At 34.9% G+C, this 22,909-nt stretch overlaps 1 protein-coding gene and 1 non-coding gene across 5 annotated transcripts in view; both read right to left on the bottom strand.

Annotated features, from left to right (window-relative positions):
- LOC132691796 (A disintegrin and metallopeptidase domain 3-like) overlaps nucleotides 1-22,909 on the bottom strand; it is a 137,618-nt gene that overhangs the window by 90,299 nt on the left and 24,410 nt on the right. For 2 of the 4 annotated variants that reach the window (XM_060653509.3, XM_078445525.2), the window contains exons 5-6: nucleotides 7,531-7,607; nucleotides 6,634-6,811 (exon numbers count right to left, since the gene is read on the bottom strand). In XM_060653509.3, the coding sequence (XP_060509492.1) occupies nucleotides 6,634-6,811; nucleotides 7,531-7,607 (255 nt within the window). Of the gene's footprint in view, nucleotides 1-6,633; nucleotides 6,812-7,530; nucleotides 7,608-10,727; nucleotides 10,785-11,013; nucleotides 11,177-22,909 lie in introns of those variants that run through there. The other 2 variants (XM_060653510.1, XM_060653511.1) reach the window with 2 other exon arrangements.
- TRNAQ-UUG (transfer RNA glutamine (anticodon UUG)) lies at nucleotides 4,504-4,586 on the bottom strand. Its single transcript has one exon. It is a non-coding gene; the product is annotated as a tRNA-Gln (tRNA).

Genomic DNA, 22,909 nt, shown 5'->3' with positions numbered 1-22,909 from the left:
TTTAATTCATGAATGACAATTGTAATTATCTTTAATTTCTATTATCAGTCTTTCATATTCATACTCCATTAGCCAGGATTCCCCAGAAAAACAGAATAGGATGTGTGTATATATAAACATTTATTATAATTTATTATAATTAGATTTATTATAAGGAATTGGCTCACTTAATTATAGAGGCTGGCAAGTCCAAAATCTACAGAATGGGCCAGTAGGCTAGAAATCCAGGGACAGCTGATGCTACATTTCCAATCTGAAGGCAGTTAGCTGAATGATTCTGTGGGATGGTCCATCCTTTTGTCCTAGTCAGGACATCAACTGATTGGATGAGGTCCATCCAAATATGAAGGGCATTTCAACTGATTTAGATGTTAATCCTGTTCAAAAACACCCTCACAGAAACACCCACAAAACTTGACCAACTATCTGATCAATATATCCCAGTCAAGTTGACACATAAAATTCACCATTACACATTCTAGGTTTTTCTCTACCATTGTTTATATATAATAAACAATGCTTTCTATTCTCTTAAACCTGACTGTAATCTCACAGTGTCTATTCTCTTATTTGTTAGTCTTATTATCAATGTCTTTCATTTTTAAAATAGCTTTTTCTCTTACATTTACTTCCTGACCACTTCCAAGGATTTTTTAAACAGACTATATAAAGGTAGGCTCTTAGCGTACTACATACCATATCTCTGGGGTCATGGTCATATTATCTGGGTTTGAATTTTAATGCTACATGTTACCAGAGAATTTCCTAGGAAAATAATTTAAACTCTATAAATCTGTATCCTAATCTGAAAAAGGGGGTAACAGTACCAACTTTTAGAATTGTTGAAAAAATTGGAAAGATAGGATATATGTAAAGCTCTTAAAACAATATGTGGCACCTATGAGGCAGTACATGAATATAAACTAGAAGTTTTTTCATTCACTTTGGATTTTGTGTTTTTCCACCTTACATTTTATACTTCTATTTCATATGCTCCATGTTTACTCCTTTCCGATTATTATTATTTTACAACATATGTAGTTCTTTCAAGTCAAACCATTCTTGAACAAAGGGTGGGGATTAGTGACTTTTATTACACTTTTGTTTTATTATAAGAAATGGCCAATTATCCAAGGATATTTGTTTCCTTCTCCAAGGGAAGAGATGTCTATGAGACACCTGTCCAGGCCCAACTCTTGGGGTTGGGATGCATTCACACTTCTCCCCTTACTCTTGACTAAATTCAAATAACCTAGTAGGGGACTTCTGAGCCAAAGCTAGGAAGGGAATCAACCAGAGAGTTTCATCCACTTTGGTATTTTCATGAGCAAGACATAAACCTGTTAAGCCACTGAGAGTTGGGAATTGTTTGTTTCAAAATCTAGTGACATTTGACCTAATAGTGATTCTCATGAAAAATACCGATTGAGGACAGCTGCTTACACAATTCTTCCATCTTTTCATCTGGTTGAAAGTTCATGATATTTGGCAACTATTGTTTGTAAATTTGGTTGTGATTGCTTTTGGTTACTATCTTCAGTCAGGGTGAGATTAGGGTCTCTTTGTTTCTGCTTAATTATTTGTTTCATTTTGGGGGTAAGAACATGTCACATTAGGAGGAAAAGAAATAGTTTCAATCAAAAAATTTCACTTATGTAGTTCTGGGTTGGTACAGAATTACAGACTGGAAATTACTTTGCCTCACTTTAAGTAATTGTGGTATTGTCTTTCAAATTCCAGTATTGCTGCTAGGAAATTTCAGGCTATTCTGCATCTTGACTATATAAGAAACCCGATTTTTTAAATATCAGTACAGAAACTCACCTTAAATAATTCTGAGAATTTTTCTTGGATTATTTTGTGATTTATTCAATTCTTTATTTCCTCTCTTTATTCATACTGGGACTCCTATTGTATCACCCGAATTCTTATTTTATTTTAATTTCTTATCTTTCAAATTTCCCTGTCATTTGTCTTTATACTTTACTTTTTGTGTGATTTCTAAAATTTTATTTTGTGAACTTCCTATTGAGGTTTCTCTTTTTTTTTCATTTTTATTATCATAATTTTAAATTTCTAAGAACAATTACAGGCTGAATGTAATTTTTTAAATAGCACTCTATTCTTAAATTTATAGATGAAATATTTTCCCTTATTCCTCTGAGGATATTGCCATTTTGTTTTCTTCACCCTCTGTATTCTTTGATACCTCAAGCTTTAAAAATTTGTTTTTTCATGTCTCTATCTTCCATATTAAATTGTTTCATCATATGTCTAGGGCCCCTTCATATATTAGCAATTATTTAACAGTTTATTCCCACATCCCTATGACCATAAATGGAATTTACAGGATATTTTTTTCAGAGAAAGCAATGTGTCTGGGTTGTTGGCAGAGAAAACCCTGTCGATATGATTAGTTTTGATTCTTTTGGCTAGTTTAATTCCTTCCTGAAGAGGGGTCTTCCAATACAATTCTTAGAATGTGTAAGCCTGGTTCCCAATATCCAATGTGCCAAGTTTAATTTAAACACACCAGTTTCAGTATGATATTCCTCTTCCACCTGGAAATACAGTAGAACATCTGTGTGTGGTGTCCCCATTTCAGAGACTCCCCAAAGAAAACAGCTTTCAATTATGTCAGTCTCCAACTGATTAGTACAGGAAGCCAAGGTTGCTAAATACTTATACAATTTATTTTCAACGAATTATCTTCTTGGGCCCACCTTTAAAATCACTTCCTAGGGCAACTGGACAGGCAATTCCAAAAACATTTAAATAGTACTGCAGTACATGTCAAGGTTCCAATAGCTTATCCGAATTACCCAGTTTAGAATTCAAATTTGGGGCACTAAATCAGCTATCTCCAATGTCCATTGTTATTACTCCTCTCCTGTTTTCTTTGTGTTTGTATGTTTATGCTGGTTTAAAACTTCCTTTTCATTTCAGTGGGTTTTTAAAAAGGGGCAGGGGGGTAAAGACATGTGTTTAATATTCTTTTAATAGATAAAACCTTTATAGTATATTGTTTGGTTTCTCTTCTACTTTTCAACTCTGGATTATAATGAAGGTATTTACCTTGTTTATAAGTGTATCTGTGTTTACTTTCATGAATGTTAAAATATGCTTAAAACAGAAACTTTTATGTTATTTTTTTCTGTTGCTTTGACTGAAGATATTCACTTTCTTTTTTTGTGCTCATAAAAGCATTAATCATGTGAAAACATGTTTAACTAAACCTATAGATTTAAGTGTATCAAATTCAGGATGAAAAGCAATTGTCAAGTTACTTCATAAAAGATATAAAATTCCCAAATACATACAAATATTTATCTCCATTCCTGAAATGACATCCCTGGTTTCTTCTTAGGTGCTGAAATGTTTATCTCAATTTTACTTCATCATTACATTTTGTTTGTACCCAAACTTTCCATAATTACTTCCAATTACCTTTCCCCACAACATTAGAAAATATGGTGAGCAAATAATAATAGTAGTAGTGATTTTTACTGGGATTTTACTTGTCTATATACTATGCTAAGGAATTTCTATCTATAAATGTACTTAATCTTTGAAATAACTGTATGAGTTAGATATTATTTTTATTATCAGTTTTTTACAGATAAGGAATTTAAACATAGATTATGTTACTCGCCAAAGTTTTTGTGGCTAAAATGGACAGACTTGTAATTCAAATCAAGGCAATGGAAGGTATATTATCTCTATCTTATCTTATCTAATCTCTGTCTTATTGCTGATTCACTGGAGGGGGTCTTTTTCCAAACTTATGTCCATCTCTTAGGGTCTTCCTCTGCCACAGAAGAGTATTCATGGAATCCTTTAAAGTTTTTCAATTTACTTATGTGATAGTATTCTATTTCAGTGGCAAAAATTGTCTTCAATTGTACCCAGTGTTGTATTAAACATGCAGATGGGGGGCGCCTGGGTGGCTCAGTCGGTTAAGCGGCGGACTTCAGCTCAGGTCATGATCTCGCGGTCCATGAGTTCGAGCCCGCGTCGGGCTCTGTGCTGACAGCTCAGAGCCTGGAGCCTGGAGCCTGTTTCAGATTCTGTGTCTCCCTCTCTCTGACCCTCCCCCGTTCATGCTCTGTCTCTCTCTGTCTCAAAAATAAATAAACATTAAAACAATAAAAAAAATTTAAAAAAAAAACATGCAGATGGTTTCCAGAGCTGGCATAAAGTTGGGGGTCATCCCTATATATGATTATATTTTATAATTTTATGAGTTTCTAAAAGGGCAGTTTTATTAATCTGTATATGTACCAATATCTTTGACAAAATAAATACACTCAAATTAAAGCAACAATGAGATGGAGTTCATCATAAATTCAGTTTAAGTACCACTCATTACTATTTTGTTTTGCTTCTCTTTACATTTATTTTGAGAAACAAAGCGAGACAAAGCATGAGCGGGGGAGGGGCAGAGGGAGAAGGAGACACAGAATCTGAAACAGGCTCCAGGCTCTGAGGAAGCAGTCGGCACAGAGCCTGATGTGGGGCTCAAACCCACGAACTGAGATCATGACCTGAGCCAAAGTCAGACGCTCAACCAACTGAGCCACCCAGGCGTCCCTGCTTCTCTTTAATGTGATATCCAATCATGATGAGAATATGTAGACAGGGATTCATATATATATATATATATATATATATATATATATATATCCATATATATATATACACATGTATGTATAGGTAAAATAAATAGATAGATAGATAGATAGATAGATATCAAAAAGCCAGGTGACTGGGTGGCTCAGTCGGTTAAACATCCAACTCTTGATTTTAGCTCAGGTCATGATCTTACAGTTCCTTAGATTGAGCCCTGCATTGGGGTTGTGCTGACAATGCGAAGCCTGTTTGGGATTCTCTCTCTCCTCTATCTCTGCCCTTCCCTCCTGCTTGTGCATGAGCACTCTCTCTCAAAATAAATAAATAAACATTAAAAAAATAAAAACACAAAATATGACATAATTTTGTAACATATTTAAGTACAAAAGGGTACACATCAAAATGATTGCAGTGGATTCCACAATTTCATTTACCTCTAGAAAATGGCATAGAATCCATTCTTATTTTCCTTACATATGTGTTTATTTAATATTTTAATAGATGTTAACCAATATATTTAATTTAAAGTAATAATAAGTGTAATATAATTTAACGGTAAGTAAAAATGTGCATTATCCTTTTAACAACAAAAAGGAAATTTACTCCACTTTGAAATTTCCTTTTTGCTATTAAAAGATAATGCGCATTTTAAATTTCCTGTTTGCTATTAAAAGGATAATGCATATTTTTTACTTATCATTAAATCATGTTACATTTAAGAGGCACAAGCACCCCAATGTTTATAGCAGTGCTATCAACAATAGCCAACTAATGGAAAAAGTTCAAATGCCCTTCAACTGATGGTTGGATAAAGTTGTGGTGTATATATACAATCGAATACTAGTGAGTGATCAAAAAGAAGGAAATCTTGTCATTTGCAACAACGTGGATGGAAGTAGAGTGAGTGTACCATGCTAAGCAAAATATGTCAGTCAGAGAAAGACAAATATCATATGATTTCACTCATATGTGGAATTTAAGAAACACAACAGTTGAACATAGGGGAAGGAAATGAAAAATAAGATAAAAACAGAGAGGGAGGCAAACCATAAGAAACTCTTAAAAACAGAAAACAAACTGAGGGTTGCTGGCGGGGTGTTGGGTAGGGGGATGGGCTAAATGGGTGATGGACATTAAGGAGGGCACTTGTTGGGATGAGCACTGGGTGTTATATATAAGTGATGAACCACTGGCTTCTACCCCTGAAACCAATACTACACTATATGTTAATTAACTAGAATTTAAATAAATTTTTTAAAAATCTATATACTTATAGATCTACATTTATAATTAGATATATTAAAAGAATTGGAACAAATACTCCAATACTCCAAAAGCACTATCTCTCTATAGACAATGAGATTTAGGACAATTTCTTGCCACTTTTCCACTTTTAAATTTTCTATCAAAATAACACTTTGCTACAAAGAAAAAATGTATTGGCAAGGAAAATTCTGAGAAAGAAATAATCAGCAAATTTGTGTAACATTATATTAGTAGAATGTTAATTCAATAACAATGCAAATATGTATATATGCATCAATATACTTGCAATTAGGAAAATGTGAGAATTTTTATTGTTTAATTATGTTTAAATCTATTACATTTTCTATATATCATATGTCTAAACATAAAAATATATTTAAAATTATTTTTAACGTTTATTCATTTTTTTTTTTAGAGACAGAGAGTGAGCAGGGGAGGGGCAGAGAGAGGGGGAGACACAATCTGAAGCAGGCTCCAGGCTCTGAGCTGGCAGCATAGAGCCTGATGCGGGGCTCGAACTCATGGATGGTGAGTTCATGACCTGAGCCGAAGTCTGACACCCAGCCAACTGAGCTACCCAGGCACCCCAAAAATATATTTAAAATAAATATCTTACAATAGAAAATTTTAATATAATCAATATCAGTTTAAATCTGCTTTCCAAATGTAACACATTACAATGTGAATAAATTTATCAAAGATAACACAAGTGAAGATCACAATTAAGTGGTTACTTACTTCTGATTTCACAAGTATCCGGTAGGACTGATCTACCACTTGGGTCGTGGGATAATTTTCTTGTAAGGGCAAAAACTCAATTTTATTATTCTTTATTTGATAAAGCATATGCTCATATGCAGCTGCAGATTCCAATGGTTCAATGCCATAACTGACGTTCTCCAACTGCAATAATCCCCTAAATATTTAAACACATAAAAAAGAAATAAAAAGATAATTAATATAGAGTACCCACTGAGAAATGTAAATCACCATTAAATAAAAAATTTTATAGAAATTTAACAGTGGTGCTTATGGTCTAATATCTAAGAATCATCTCTTTGTACTTTGATAAACTTTCAAACACAATTTTATAGCTTCTCTCTATTATGCCATTTGGAGTCACTGTGGTTCTAGTGTGACTAAGAAATTTGAATATTCTTCAAACTAGTTAGTGGAAGCTATTTCTGCATAAGTATTATCACTGCATGCCTGGGACAGTGATTAAAAAAGAGAAGGAGGAAAAGAAAGTATATGGGAAGAAACACAATCAAAGTCTCTATTTTCTTTGTCTTCATTCTATCCTTCAAGATGTTTCTGAAAATTAAAAGATCACACAAGATTTTGGGGACGCCTGGGTGGCTCAGTCAGTTAACCGTCCAACTTCAGCTGAAGTCATGATCTTGCAGTTCACGGGTTCAAGCCCCACTTCAGGCTCTGTGCTGACAGCTCTGAGCCTGGAGCCTGCTTCAGATTCTCTCTCTCTCTCTCTCTCTCTCTCTCTCTGTCTGCCCCTCCCCCATTCACGCTCTGTCTCTATCTTTGTCTCTGTCTCTCAAAAATAAATAAACTTAAAAAAAAATTTTTTAAGACCACACAAGATTTTCAATCATGTTCATCTCTAGAAAATGCCATTACCTGAGTCCAGAACAAGTGCTAAGTGTCACAACTGATTTTGGAACCTCTGCAGCGTATCCTTGATAAAGGCAATGGCCCTAAAGAGGAGTATATGAAGATACATTCATGAATAATTGGGTTTTTTTTAAGTTTTTATTTAAATTCAGTTAGTTAACACACAGTGTAATATTAGATTCAGGTGCACAACACAGTGATTCAATACTTCTATACAACATCCAGCGCTCATCACAACAAGTGCATGAATGATTTGTAAATAAAGTTTTTGGTTTATCCTTACTTCCTAAACATCATCAAACATTCAGATGTAGCCATTACCATATTATCCACCAGATATTGCATTACTTGCAATCTCTTCCTCTTAACTCTTTTTGATTAAGAATAATCATGACTCTTATCTTTCCCCAGATAACCTTTGCTATAATTCTAATTTTTTTTCAACTTCCTTTACTGCATCTTTTCTTTCTAAGCCACATTTCTTGAATGTATAGTTTATAACTACTAACTTTATGTATCTCACAGTAGTAATTTGACTTCAAATCTGAACATTTCACTTATTTTTTAAGTTACCCAAAAGTATCTTAAATGATATTTCTTTTTTTTTTTTTATTTCTCTGTAATATCTCACCATGTTTATCATCTTATTCCAACCCCTCCTCTCCATGGACTTTCACAGCATTAGTCTTCCCAGGTTCTCCCCTAATACTCTCTTTCAGTGAATATTCCCATCTCTCCCCTTAAAATTCTAGTGATTCTACAGTCAGTCTGTTCCTTTGCTAATGCTATGCTATTATGATTCACATTCTTTCCTATGAATTTGTTTATATGTTGTTATTATACATTACTAGCTGCCATACATATTATTTCCATTCGTTCCAGGTAGGAACTTTCCTCACTGAGAGGCAGTGGCACAGGTAATACCTCTTACCACCAAAGGCTGCAATAGCAGAGGTCCAGTAGAGCTAGAAGAACAAAGCACAACAGAATAACTTTAAAACCTACAAGAAAGCTAAATTATCATTCAAACAACACACTCTAAATCTAAACTTAAACTGGGTGACTGCCTTCAAAAAAAGAAGACTTAAATATCAAGGACACAAGCGAAAATCACCCACTATATCAAGAACTGAAAAAAAAAAAAAAAGAGAGAGAGAGAGAGAGAGAGAGAGAAAGCAACCAACTGATGCCAATATTGATATGAGACACATGTTGGAACTAGCAGATAAGATTTTAAACCAGCCATGGAGAACTGCTTCAGTGAACAATTACAAATTATCTTGAAAGAAATGACAGAATAGAAATAAAAGCCACAAAGAAAGCAAATAAAGTATTAGGATAGGCTCAAAAGTAAAGTGGAGATGACAAGGGTTAGAATCTCTGAACTTGAGGACAGATCAGTGGAATTTATCCAATATATGAAACAGAAAAATGAGCTAAGAAAATCCTAGAGCCTCAAATAAGCTGTGGAACAATACCAGATCTAAAATATATATCAGAATCCAAGAAAGAAAACAGAAAGAAAGTGGAGTTGAAAAGTACTCAGAGAAATAAAGGCTGAAATTCTGGTCAGGAAGATAGAGTAGGAAGCCCTGGACCCCCTACCATAGAACAAATACACCAATTTAGCAGTAATACATGGACAAATTCTCTTTATGATTAATCAAAAACTAATTGAAAGGCTTCTGCACCACTCTAGGAGAATGCAAAACCAGACTCATTAAAGCCAGTATGGAGATTTGGTATACCTTACACCAGGGACACTGTCCAGGGCACTGCCATATGATCACAAAGAGACCCTTCGGCTCCCAGCTTGACCAGGGAAGGAAAGGGATTTTTCACATGTCAAGTGCCCCAATTTTTCTGAAGGGGCTACCAAAAGAACTGTGTCACCAGTCTTGGAGCCCTGATGAGTTCAGCACAGCTAGCAACCCAGGCAAAAATAAAGGTGGTGACTTGGACTAGTTACACATAATTGATCTGCAATACCCACACTCAGCACAGAGTAAGTTAATGCAAATTCTAGCTTTCTGCTTTTCACTAGAGAAGGAAAAAGTTTATCCATGCATGCAGTGCCCCACTCCACCAAAACTGCTCATAGAAATCGCATCTGTCTCACCAATCCTGGAGCAGATAGACCTGGTACAATCTAGTTGCCTCTACAATCTAGAGACCAGAGACAGCAGTATGGAATGGTAGATACCTTTGATCCTCCTTCCTACCCTGCACAGAGACAGCAGGACAAAAACAGGTGCCTGTTTCTACCTGAAGAAAGAAAAAGTTAGTAGAGGCCCCCAAAATCAATGGCAAGGCTGATTTGGGGAGTCCACAACTGCATAAGGCCAGTTGGTGAAGACTGGGAGAGGTGACTGCTTTGACTATGAGCCAACAACCCAAACAGTGAGTCAAGTAAAATGAAGAATCAGGAAAAAAATGTTTCAAACAAGGAACAAGATAAATCTCCAGAAATTGACCCTATTGAAATGAACTTAAATGATTAACATTAAAGAGAAGTTAAAAAGAACTCTCAGACACAAACTTCCAGCTACAAAATACTAAGCAATGGGGATATAATGTACAGTACAGTGACTGCAGTTAATTATTCTATATTATACTATATTGTCTATTTGAAAGTTGCTAAGAGAGTATATCTTAAAACCCAGTAACTGTATGGTGATGGATGTTAACTAGAATAACTGTGGTAATGATTTGACAACATATACAAATACTGAATCATGTTGAACATCTGAACCTGATATAATGTTAATGCCAATTATACCTCAATAAAAAAATAACTCTCATAAAGATACACACTGAGGTCAAGAGAACAATGCATGAACAAAGTAAGATTTTTTTTTCTTTTTGTTTTTAATATAATTTATTGTCAAATTGGCTAACATACAGTGTGTAAAGTGTGCTCTTGGCTTTTTGGGGTAGACTCCCGTGGTTCATCACTTACATCCAGCACCCAGTGCTCATCCCAACAAGTGCCCTCCTCAATGCCCATCACCCAGTTTCCCCTCTCCCCCACCCCCCAATTAGCCCTCAACCTGTTCTCAGTATTTAAGAGTCTCTTATGGTTTGTAACTATTTTCCCCTTCTCTTCCCCCATGGCCCTCTGTTAAGTTTCTCAAGATCCACATTATGAGGTAAAACATGATATCTGTCCTTCTCTGACTGACTTATTTCACTCAGCATAATACCTTCCAACTCCATCCACATTGCTGCAAATGGCAGGATTTCATTCTTTCTCATTGCCAAGTAGTATTCCATTGTACATATGAACCACATCTTCTTTATCTATTCATCAGTTGATGGACATTTAGGCTCTTTCCATAATTTGGCTATTGTTGAAAGTGCTGCTATAAACATTAGGGTACACGTGCCTCTATGAATCAACACTCCTGTATCCCTTGCATAAATTCCTAGTAGTGCTATTCCTGGATCATAGGGCAGTTATATTTTTAATTTTTTGAGGAACCTCCTCACTGTTTTCCAGTGCAGCTTCACCAGTTTACATTCCCACCAACAGTGCGAGAGGGTTCCAGTTTCTCCATATCCTCGCCAGCATCTGTTGTTTCCTGAGTTGTTCATTTTAGCCACTCTTCCCGGTGTGAGGTGGTATCTCAGTGTGGTTTTGATTTGTATTTCCCTGATAATGAGTGACAAACAAATTAATAATTTAAAAAAGAGATAGGAAAATTCACTAGAAAGTTTCAACAGCAGACTAGATCAAGCATAAGAAAAATATCAACTTAAAGACAGGTCTGAGTAGCAAACAGACTAACTTACTGGGGTATTATCAAAGCCCAACTGACCTGGGGAAGAGAAATACCCAACTCCAGCCCACTTGGGCCATTCTGCCCCACCTAAGGAGGAAGAAAAAGAAAAACTGAGAAAGATTTGTGATGTGCATATTCCAGAGGCACAGGCCAAGTAAAACACTGAAAGTTAATCATATGACTAAAGAACACTTCTCTCCTCACAGCTGACCACTACATTACTGAAGGCATATTTATAGCAGTTCCTTTCACCTGCTACATCATGTCCAGCTATTGAGAAAAAATACCAAAGGCAAAAACACAATTTGAAAAGACAGAGCAAGTATCAGAAACAGACATGCCAGGAATGTTAGAATGATATTTATTATTATACTAAATGCTCTAATGGATAAACTAGACACTGTGTAAAAATAGATGGCCAATGTAATCAGAAAGATAGAAATCCTCAGAAAGCACCAAAAATAAATGCTAGAGATGAAAAAACACCATAACAGAAATGAAGTGTACCTTTCCTGAGGAAAGAATCTCTGCACTTGAGGATATATCAACAAAACTTTAAAATCTGAAAAGAAAAAAAAAGACTAAAACAGAAGAATATATTCAAAGACTACAGTACAACCACAAAAGTTGTAACATATACATGATGGGAATACCAGAAAGAGAAGAAAAAGAGAAAGGAGCAGAAGATATATTTGAACAATAATAACTGACAATTTCCCCAAATTAATGTCAGACACCAAATCACAGATCCAAAAAGCTCACAGAATTCCACACAGAATTAAAACAAACAAACAAACAAATAAAACCCACTACACCTTGGAACATCATTTTCAAACTACAGAAAATCAAATATAAAGAAAAAGTCCTAAAAGAAGCCAGAGGGAAAAGACTTCTAACTATAGAAGAACAATAATAAGAATTACATAAGATTTCTCTTCATAAAGCATGCACACAAGAAAAGATTAAAGCAAAATATTTAAAGCAATGAGAGAAAAAACACCCTGCCAAGGATTCTATATCTTGCAAAATTATCCTTCAAAAAGAAAGAAGTAAAGAATTTATGAGACAAACAAAAATTGAGGGAATTTATTGCCAGCAGACTTGTTTTCAAGAAATATTTTGAAAAAATCCTATATATAAAAGGAAAATGATATAGGTCAGAAACCTAAATCTACATAAAGGCAGACTGCCGATAAGGGAATATGATAGGAAAATAAAAACTTTTTTCTTATCCTTAACTGATATAAAAATTGTTCAAATAATAGCAACAATGTATTTAACTACATATGTTTATATGGACACCTTATATATCATATATACATTTTATATTCATATTTCATATATATATAATATGCTTATATGTAAGTAAAGTGAATGAAAGCAATGATACAAGGGATGGGAGGAAAGAACTAGGGTTATTTTTTATTATAAGGGACTCACACTACTTGTGATATGATACAGTATAATTTGAAAGTGGACACAGTTGAACTCAGCAACATCATCAATCAACTGGATATAACTGACATCTATAGACTACTTCATCCAAAAATAGCAGAATACACATTTTTATCAAGTTCATATGGAACACTCACCAAGACAGACATTCCGAGCCATAAAAAGCACACTAGCAACTTAAAAGAATAGAAATAATACAATGTCTGCTATTAGACCACAATGGAATTACAAGTCAATAACAAGAAGATAGCTGGAAAATCCCAAACACATGCTTCCCGTGATGTTTGAGTGGCTCAGTTGTTAAGCGTCCAACTCTTGCTTTTGATTCAGGTCATGATCTCTCTGTTCGTGAGTTTGAACTCCCATACTGTCAGCACAGAGCCTGCTTGGGATTCTCTCCATCTGTCTGTCTGTCTCTCTCCCTTTCTCTCTGCTCCTCCCTCCCCAGCTCATGCATGTGTGCTATCAAAATAAAAGAAAATTTTAAAAAACTTCATGCTTCTAAAGGACACACGGATCAAAAAAGAAATGTCAAAAGAAAATTTTTTTAACTAAATAGAAATAAAACACAGCTTTTCAAATTTATGGGAAGCAGCAAAAATAGTGTTTAGGGGGAAATCTATAGCATTTAATGCATATATTTAAAAAGAAGAAAGATCTAAAATCAACAATCTAAGTTTCCCCCTTAAGTAACTAAAAAAAGAAGAGCAAATTGAATCCAAAGTAAACTAAAAAAAAGGAAATTATAAGATACTGAAAACAGGAAATCAACACAGAAAATGAATAAAACCACAAGCTGGTTCTTTGAAAATATCAATAAAATCAATAAGCCTCTAGCCACACAGTCTAACTTAAATGAGAGAAAATAATTACTAATATCAAAATTAAAAAGGCAGCATAACTATGGATCCCATAAGTACTAAAAAGATAATATAGGAATATGATGAGCAACTCCTCACCCACAAATTTGAAAATGTAGCTGAAATGGACCAACTCCTTGAAGAACACAATTCGTCAACCCTCACACAAGATGAAATAGACAATCTGAATGGGTCTGTATTTATTAATCAAATATAAAATTAATAATCTTCCAAAACAGAATGCACAAGGACCAGATGGGTTCATTGTTGAACTCCTCCAAACATTTAAGGAAGAAATTATACCAATTCTCTACAAATTCTTTCAGAGTATAGAAGCAGAGGGAATACTTTCTCACTCATTCTGTGGGGACAGTATTATCCTAATACCAGTCAAAAATATTAAAAGAAAACTTCAGACCAATGTCTCTCATGAACATATATGAAAAAATCCTTAGCAACATATTAGCAAATCAAGTCCAACAATTAATAAAAATAATTATAAATCATCAACAACTTGGATTTGTCTAAAGTATGCAAAGCTGGTTCAACATTCAAAAATGAAGTAATGTAAGGTAAGCAATACAGAAACAGGTTAAAAAAGAAAAATCAGTAATGTTTCACAGGACAAAATCAACATGTAAAAATCACTTGATTCTATACACTAACAAATTTAAAACTAATAAACTTGCTTTAAAAGCAAACCCATTTATAATAGCACCCAAAAGAATAAAAAAGGAATAAATTTAATAAAGGAAGATCTATACCCTATAAACTATAATACAGTGATGAAAGAAACTGATGAAGATGCAATAGTAAGATATCCTGCATTCATGAACTTAAAAAAAAATATTATTAAATGTCCATACTACCTAAAGCAATCTACAAATCAACACAATCCCTAATTCACTGGAATTCTTCACAGAACCAGAAAAAAAAAAACTAAAATTTTTATGGAGCCACAAAAGAATCCAAATAGCCAAAGCAATCTGGAGAAAGCTGAGGAATCACAATTCCTGATTTCAAACTCTATGGCAAATCTACCGTAATCAGAACATTATGATATTGGCTTAAAAAAACAACAGATAGAAGAACAGAACAGAATTAAGAGCCTAGATATATACCCACACATAGAACATCAACTAATCTTTCACAAGGGTACCAAAAACACACAATGGGGAAAGGATAGTCTCTTTAATAAATGGTGAAAAAAACTAAATATCCAAATGCAAAACAATTATATTGGACCCCTACCTTACACCACTTACAAAAATTAACTTGAAATGGATTAAAGACTTAAAGATATAAAGCCATAAAACTAGAAGAAACACAGGAAAACCTCCTTGATGTTGGTCTTGGCAATCAGTTTTTGGCTTTGACATGAAAATCACAGGAAAGAAAAGCAAAAAGTTTTAAATGGAATTGCATCAAACTAAAAAGTTTCTGCACAGCAAAGGAAATACTCAACAAAATGAAAAGGCAATATATGTATTGGGAGAAAATATTTGCAAACCACATATCTGTAAGAGGTTAACCAAAATATATGAGGTATTTCTATAACTCAACAGCAGAAAAACAAATAATCCAATAATAAATGAGCAAAAGACATGAAAAGATGTTTCTCCAAAGAAGATATACAACAGGTATATAAAAAGGTGCTCAACATCACTAATCATGAGGAAATGCAAATCAAAACAATGAGATATCACTTCTTACCCAACAGGGTGGCTTTTTATCAAAAAGACAAGAGATAACAAGTGTTGGCAAGGATGTGGAGAAAAGGGAACCATTGTATGTGGTCAGTAAGAATGTAAATGAGTATGGTCATAATGGAAAATAATATGGAGATTGCTCAAAAAATTAAAAACAAAACTGAACTATGATTCAGCAATCTCACTTCTAGATATACATCCAAAAGGAAGGAAATCAATTTCTCAAAGAGATATCTCCATTCATATGTTCATTGCAGGAATATTCACAATACCCATTATATGGAAACAACCGAAGTTTTCAAGGATGGATGAATGGGCATAGAAAATGTGTTATGTATGTGTGTGAATATCATTCACCCATGAGAGAGAAGGAAATTCTGCCACTTACAACAACATGGATGAACCTAGAGGACATTGTACAAAATGAAATCAACCTGAGAAATACAAATACAGTAAAATCTCACTTAGGTGTGAAATCTAAAAACAAAAAGTTGAACTCATTAAAACAGAGTAGAATGCTGGTTACCAGGTGGTGGGGGTTGGGAGAAATGGAGAGATGCTAGTCAAAAGGTATAAGCCTTGGAGCGCCTGGGTTGATTAAGCCTCCGATGTCAGCTCAGGTCATGATCTCACGGTTTGTGGGTTTGAGCCCCACAACCAGCTCTATGCTAACAGCTTGGAGCCTGGAGCCTGCTTCATATGCTGTGTCTCCCTCTCTCTCTGCCCCTCCCCACCCCGTGCTTTCTCTCTCAAAATAAATATTTTAAAAAAAGGTATAAGCCTTAAGTTATAAGATGATTAAGCTCTGGGGATCCAATGTATAGCATGGTGACTGTATTTAAAAATAATGTGTTATACCCCTCCCCCACTCATGCACTATCTCTCTCCCTCTCAAAAAATAAATTAATTAATTAATAATAATAATAACATGTTCTAAACTTGAAATTTGCTGAGAGTAAACCTTAAGTGTTCTCACCACCCTCCCCCCACACAAAATTATATATACAAAGTTATATATATAAAGTTATATACATATAGATTTATATATATAAAGTTATGTATATATAGTTATATGTAGAGAGATTTATATATATAAAGTTATATATATAGAAAAGGCTGAGTGCTGTATTAATATTATGGTAGAGGGTAAATTACTTTTAATTCTAGTATAAAAGTTAAAAGAGAAAAATATTAAAAATAACTATCACTAAAAAACATGTTAAAAGGTCCCCTAAAGAATGTCAAAAAGAAATTCCAAAAAACGAAGGTGATAATATCACATGAAGGCTTGGAGCATCATAAAGAATTGGGTGGGGTGAGGGGGAGATGGATTAATATAGTGGTAAATATAATGGGCAATCTCTTCATTCATGAGTTTCTTAAATCTTATTTGGTTGTTGAGACAAAAATCATACAATATTATCTGATACTTAACGTATGTAAAGGAACATTTAATCAATTGTATTTTAAAAGTGCAGAGAATAAATGAACCCAAACAGTAACAGTTTCAATATTTTACTGAAATAGTATAAAGTCCATAATAGTAGGAAATACTTTAAAAAGAAATATTTTAAAACACTATAAATAAATCATAATGTAATCTACAAAATGTCCAAATACCCAGATGAAGGCAAGAAGAGACAAAGGAATTAGTAACATAGAAAAAAAACAAAAACAAAAACAAAAAAGAAACACCTGGGTTATGGCAAACAAAAACCCTAAGACATCAATAATTAATTTATGTATAAATAGTCTAAAAATAGTAAACAAAATACAGAGTACACAGGAGAAAAAAGAAACACACTGTGACCCAACTAAATACTCTTAATAATCTCATTTCAAATATAACAGAGGTAGACTGAAATGAAAATAATGGAAAAATATATGTGACATGAGTATTCATAAAAATAAACCAAAGTGGCTCTATTAATACCAGATAAAGTGGACTTAGTAGCAAAGAAATCTACTTGGGACAAAGAGAGTCATTGCATAATCATAAAAGCATCAATCCATCAAGAAGACATGGCAAACCTGAGGTGGCAAAGTGACCACACTGTGGAAGGTAGGAGCTGTGGGGAGTTGATTTGGGGGAGAAAAGAACTGCAGGTGCTGCGAAAGGAAGGAGCCCTGATCAGGGAGGGAGGAACAAGACAGAAAGAGTGAAAGCATGTGCAGGAGACTGCAGAAGAAAAACTATTCCCCAAAACCACTGACTGGGAAAAGAGGGGCTGACCACCCACTGCAAGTTTGCATAAGTAATGGAGCACAAATCTGAAGCTTTGGAGGTCTGTGCCATCACCAGGGTAGTGCATGGAGGATTTGATGGTGCTCTAGTAAGGAAGGAGAGGAGAGACCTGAGAGCAGGCAGCCTGGCCCCTGGATCACCTGGAGAAACACAGTTCCCCTACTTGGAGTGCACATGGGAGTGGTGACATGGCCTCTCCAGGGACAAAAGACCCAGCCAGGTGCCATTGAGCTGCCCCATTCTCGAGCATAGGAACAGATGCACTGGCTGAGGGCAGCAAATCTCAGTGCCAGGTTTTGGCTGCACAACACCATAAATTCTAAACCACTGCACAGTTGTAAAACCAATTTCCAGGACAAACCAGCAAAGGGCAAAAGTGCAGTGAGACCCTCCCAGAAAGGGTCAGCACAGGTCCTCACAGGGTGGATCTCTAATATTTGGAGTTGTGAAATCCAGCTGCACACCTGAGATAAAATACAGGAGTACTGTACCACCTGGCAGGCAGACAGTTCAGACACAGGCAGAGTGAAGGCAGGGATCTGGCAGAAGCCAGGGACACAAGAGGGATAATTGTTGGCTCTTCTGTGAGGGCTTCCTGAAGAGTGGTGGGCACAAATTTCCTGCTTGAGGTAGGAAAGAACAGGACAATGCTATTTTCCTCCATGCCCATCAACACTGACCAACTTCAATGAGCAAAACAGTGCCACACAGTGTAGGCTAGAACCACTTACACCAAGCCCCACCCCGCTGCACCCTGCAGGTGTATCTCCAGTAGGGCAAGTTCACCTGAGAATCTGTGCGGCAGGCTTCACCCTCATAAAACACAACACAAACCACTCGCACATACTAATTCTACCATTCATAGGGTGCTGCAAAGCTTCAGCTCTAAGGGAAATAGGATCTAGCTTCCCTTTGTGTGTGTTTTGTTTTTTTGGGTTTTTTGGTTTTTTGTTTTTTTTTTTTTGTTTGTTTGTTTTGGACCACTTTTTACCGTAGCCATTTCTCTCAGGAGCAAAAATTTAAAAAAGATTTTCCTAATAATCACACAAAAAACTAGTTGCACAGACAAAATGACAGATGAAGGAATTCATCCCCAAAGAAAGAACAGAAAGAAGTCATGGCTAATGATTTAATCAACACAGATACAAGTAAGATGTCTGAAACAGAATTTAAAAACAACAATCATAAGGATACTAACTGGGCTTGAGAAAAGCATAGAAGACAACAGAGAATTCCTTCCTGCAAAGATAAAAGAACTAAAAACTAGTTGAGAAGAAATTTAAAAAAAATGCTATAACCGAGATGCAAGACCAAGTGGATGCAATGACAACAAGGATGGAGGAAGCAGAGGAACAAATCAGTGGTACTGAAGATAAAATTATGGAAAATAATGAAGCTGAAAAAAGAGGGAAAGAAAGGTGTTGGATTATGAATGTAGACTTAGGGAACTCAGTGGCTTCTTAAAGCACATTAATATTCACCTCAAAGGAGTCCCAGAAGAAGAAGAGAAAGTAAAAGGAAGAGAAGGCTTATTTGAGCAAAGTATAGCTAAAATTTCCCTAATCTGGGGAAGGTAAGAGACATCGAAATCCTAGAAGCACAAATAATTCCCATTCAACAAAAGCCAGCCATCACTAAGACATATCATAGTCAAATTAACAAAATACACACACAGGAAACAAATCCTGAAAGCAACAAGGGAAAAAAGTCCTTAACCTACAATGGAAGACAGAACAGGTTCACAGATCTGTCCACAGAAACGTGGCAGGACAGAAGAGAATGACATGATATATTCAACATGCTGAATAGCAAAATATGCAGAAAGAATGCTTTATCAAGCAAGGCTGTCATTCAGAAGAGGAAAGATAAAGAGTTTCCAGACAAATAAAAATTAAAGGAGTTAGTGACTACTAACTAGCCCTACAAGAAATTTTAAGGGAAAGAAAGACCAAAATCAACAAAGACCAGAAAAAAAACAGAGACCATCACCAGAAACACCAACTTTAGAGGTAACACAATGGCACTAAATTCATCTTTCAATAATCACTCTGAATGTAATTGGACTAAATGCTCCAAACGAAAGACAAGGGGCATAAGAATGAATTAAAGAAAAGAAGACACATCTATATGGTGCCTACAAGAGACTCATTTTAGACCTAAAGAGATCTGCAGATTGAAAGTGAGGGGATGGAGAACAATCTATCATGCTAATGGGTGTGAAAAGAAAGTTGGAGTAGTGATACTTATATCAGACAAACTAGATTTTATAACAAACACGGTAAGAGGAGATGAAGAAGGGCCCTATATCAACAAAAGGAGTGTATCCCCCAAGAAGATTTAACAATATAAATATTTATGCCCCCAACTTGTAGGAACCTAAATGTAAAAATCAACTAATAATAAACATTAAAAAATTCATTGATAATAATACAATAACAGTAAGGGACTTTAACAGCCCACTTCCCTCAATGGATAGATCATATAAGCAGAAAAATTAACAAGGAAACAATGGCTTTCAATGACACTCTAGACCAGATGGACTAAACAGGCATCCAGGATATCTCATCTTAAAGCAACAGTATACAATGTCTTCTCAAGTACACATGGAACATTCTCCAGAATAGATTACATATGGGGTCACAAATCAGGCCTCAACAAGTACAAAAAGATGGACATTGTCCCATGCATATTTTCAGACCACAACACTATGAAACTTGAAGTCAACCACAAGAAAAAATGTGGAAAGACCACAAATACATGGAGATTAAAGAACAACCTATTAAGAACCAATGGGTTAACCAGGAAACTAAAGAAGACATTTAAAAAATACATGGAAGCATGTGAAATGAAAACATGATGGTCCAAACCTTTGGGATGCAACTAAGCATTCCTGAGAGGGAAGTATATTGCAATACTTCAAGGAGCAAGAAAAGTCTCAAATACACAACCTATCCTTACACCTGAAGGACCTAGAAAAGCAACAGCAAATAAAGCCTAATGCCTGTAGAAGAAGGGAAATAATAAAGATTAGAGCAGAAATAAACAATATATAAATACACAAACAAAAAAGAGCAGAACATATCAATAAAACTAAGAGCTGGTTCTTTGAAAGAATTAGTAATATTGATAACCCCCTAGCCAGACTTATCAAAAAGAAAAGACAAAGGATCTAAATAAACAAAATCGTTAATTAAAGAGAAGAGCTCACAATCAACACCACAGAAATACAAACAGTTATATGGGAATATTATGAAAAATTATATGCAAAAAAAAAACCTGGGGAATCTTAAAGAAATAGATGAACTACTAGAAAAATACAAATTACCAAAACTGAAACAGGAAGAAATAGAAAATTTGAACAGACCCATAACCAGTAAATAAATTAAATCAGCAACCAAAAATCCCCAAAAGTCCAGGGCCAGATGGCTTCCCAGGGGAATTCAACCAAACATTTAAAGAAGAGTTAATACCTATTCTTTTCAAATTGTTCCAAAAAATAGAAATGGAAAGAAAACTTCCAGACTCATTCAATTAGGCCAGCATTACCTTGATTCCAAAACCAAAGTCCTCACTAAAACCAAAAATTATGGGCCAAAATTCCTGATAAACATGGATGCAAAAATTCTCAACAAGATATTAGCAAATCAAATCCAATAGTACATGAGAAGAATTATTCACCATAATCAAGTGGGATTTAGTCCATGGTTCAATATTTGCAAATCAATCAAGGTGATACACCACATTAATAAAAGAAAGAATAAGATCCATACGATCTTCTCAATAAATGCAGAAAAAGAATTTGATAAAAATACCACTTCCATTCTTGATAAAAAGCCTCAACAAAGTAGGTACAGACAAAACATACCTCAACACCATAAAAGCCAAATACAAAAGGCCACAGCTAATATCATCATCAACGGGGAACTCTGAGAGCTTTTCCTCTAAGGTCAGGAACAAGACAGGGATGTCCACTCTCATCATTTCTATTTAACATAGGACTGGAAGTCTTAGCCTCAGCAATCAGACCAGAAAAAGAAATAAAAGGCATACAATTCTGCAAGGAATAAGTCAAACTTTCACTATTTGCAGATGACATGATACTCTGCAGAAAACATGAAAGACTCCACCAAAAAATTGCTAAAACCAATACATGAATACAGCAAAGTTGCAGGCTACAAAATCAATATACAGAAATTGGTTTCAATTCTATACACCAATAATGAAGCAGCAGAAAGAGAAATCAAGGAATCAATCTCATTTACAATTGCACCAAAAACCATAAGATACCTAGGAATAAATCTAACTAAAGAGGTAAAAGATCTGTACTCTGAAAACTATAGCACACTTATGAAACAAAGTGAAGAGGGCACATAAATGGGGGAAAAAAATCCATCTTCATGGATTAGAAGAACAAACATTGCTAAAATGTCTATACTACCCAAAGCAATCTACACATTTAATGCAATCCCTATCAAAATACCATCAGCATTTTCACAGACCAAAAACAAACAATACTAAAATTTGTACGTAATCATAAAAGACCTCAAATAGCCAAAGCAATACTTAAAAAGAAAAGCAAAACAGGAGGCATAATGATTCTGGGCTTCAAGCTTTATTACAAAGCTGCAGTCATCAAGACAGTATGGTATTGCCACAAATGCAGACACATAGATCAATGGAACAGAATAGAAAACCCAGAAATGGATCCACAGCTATATGGTCAACTCATCTTCAACAAAGCAGCAAAGAATATCCAATGGAAAAAATAGAGCCTCTTCAACAAATGGTGTTGGGAAAACCAGACAGAAACAAGCAGAAGAATGAAACTGGACCATGCACAAAAATAAATTCAAAATGGATGAAAGACCTAAATGTAAGACAGGAAACCATCAAAATCCTAGAGAACACAGGCAACAACCTCTCTGACATTGGCCGTAGCAACTTCTTACTAGACACATCTCCTGAGGCAAAGGAAACAAGAGAAAAAATGAACTATTGAGTCTTCATCAAGATAAAAAGTTTCTGCAGATAGAAGGAAACAATCAATGAAGATGAAAGGCAAGAGAAGATATTTGCAAATAACATATCTGATGAAAGGTTAATATCCAAAATCTGTAAGGAATATATCAAACTCAACACCCAAAAAACAAATAATCAAGTTAAGAAATGGGCAGAAGACCTGAATAGATGTTTTTCCAAAGAAGACATCTAGCTAACAGAAACACGAGAAGATGCTAAACATCACTCATCATCAGCGAAATACAAATCAAAAGCACAATGAAATACTACTTCACACCTGTCAGAATGGCTAAAACTAACAACACAGGAAACAAC

Source organism: Panthera onca, chromosome B1 (genome assembly GCF_046562875.1).
Source record: "Panthera onca isolate mPanOnc1 chromosome B1, mPanOnc1 haplotype 2, whole genome shotgun sequence".
Taxonomy (NCBI): Eukaryota; Metazoa; Chordata; class Mammalia; order Carnivora; family Felidae; genus Panthera; species Panthera onca.
Note: the sequence above shows the minus strand (reverse complement) of the source record. Positions and strands in the feature narration are given on the sequence as shown.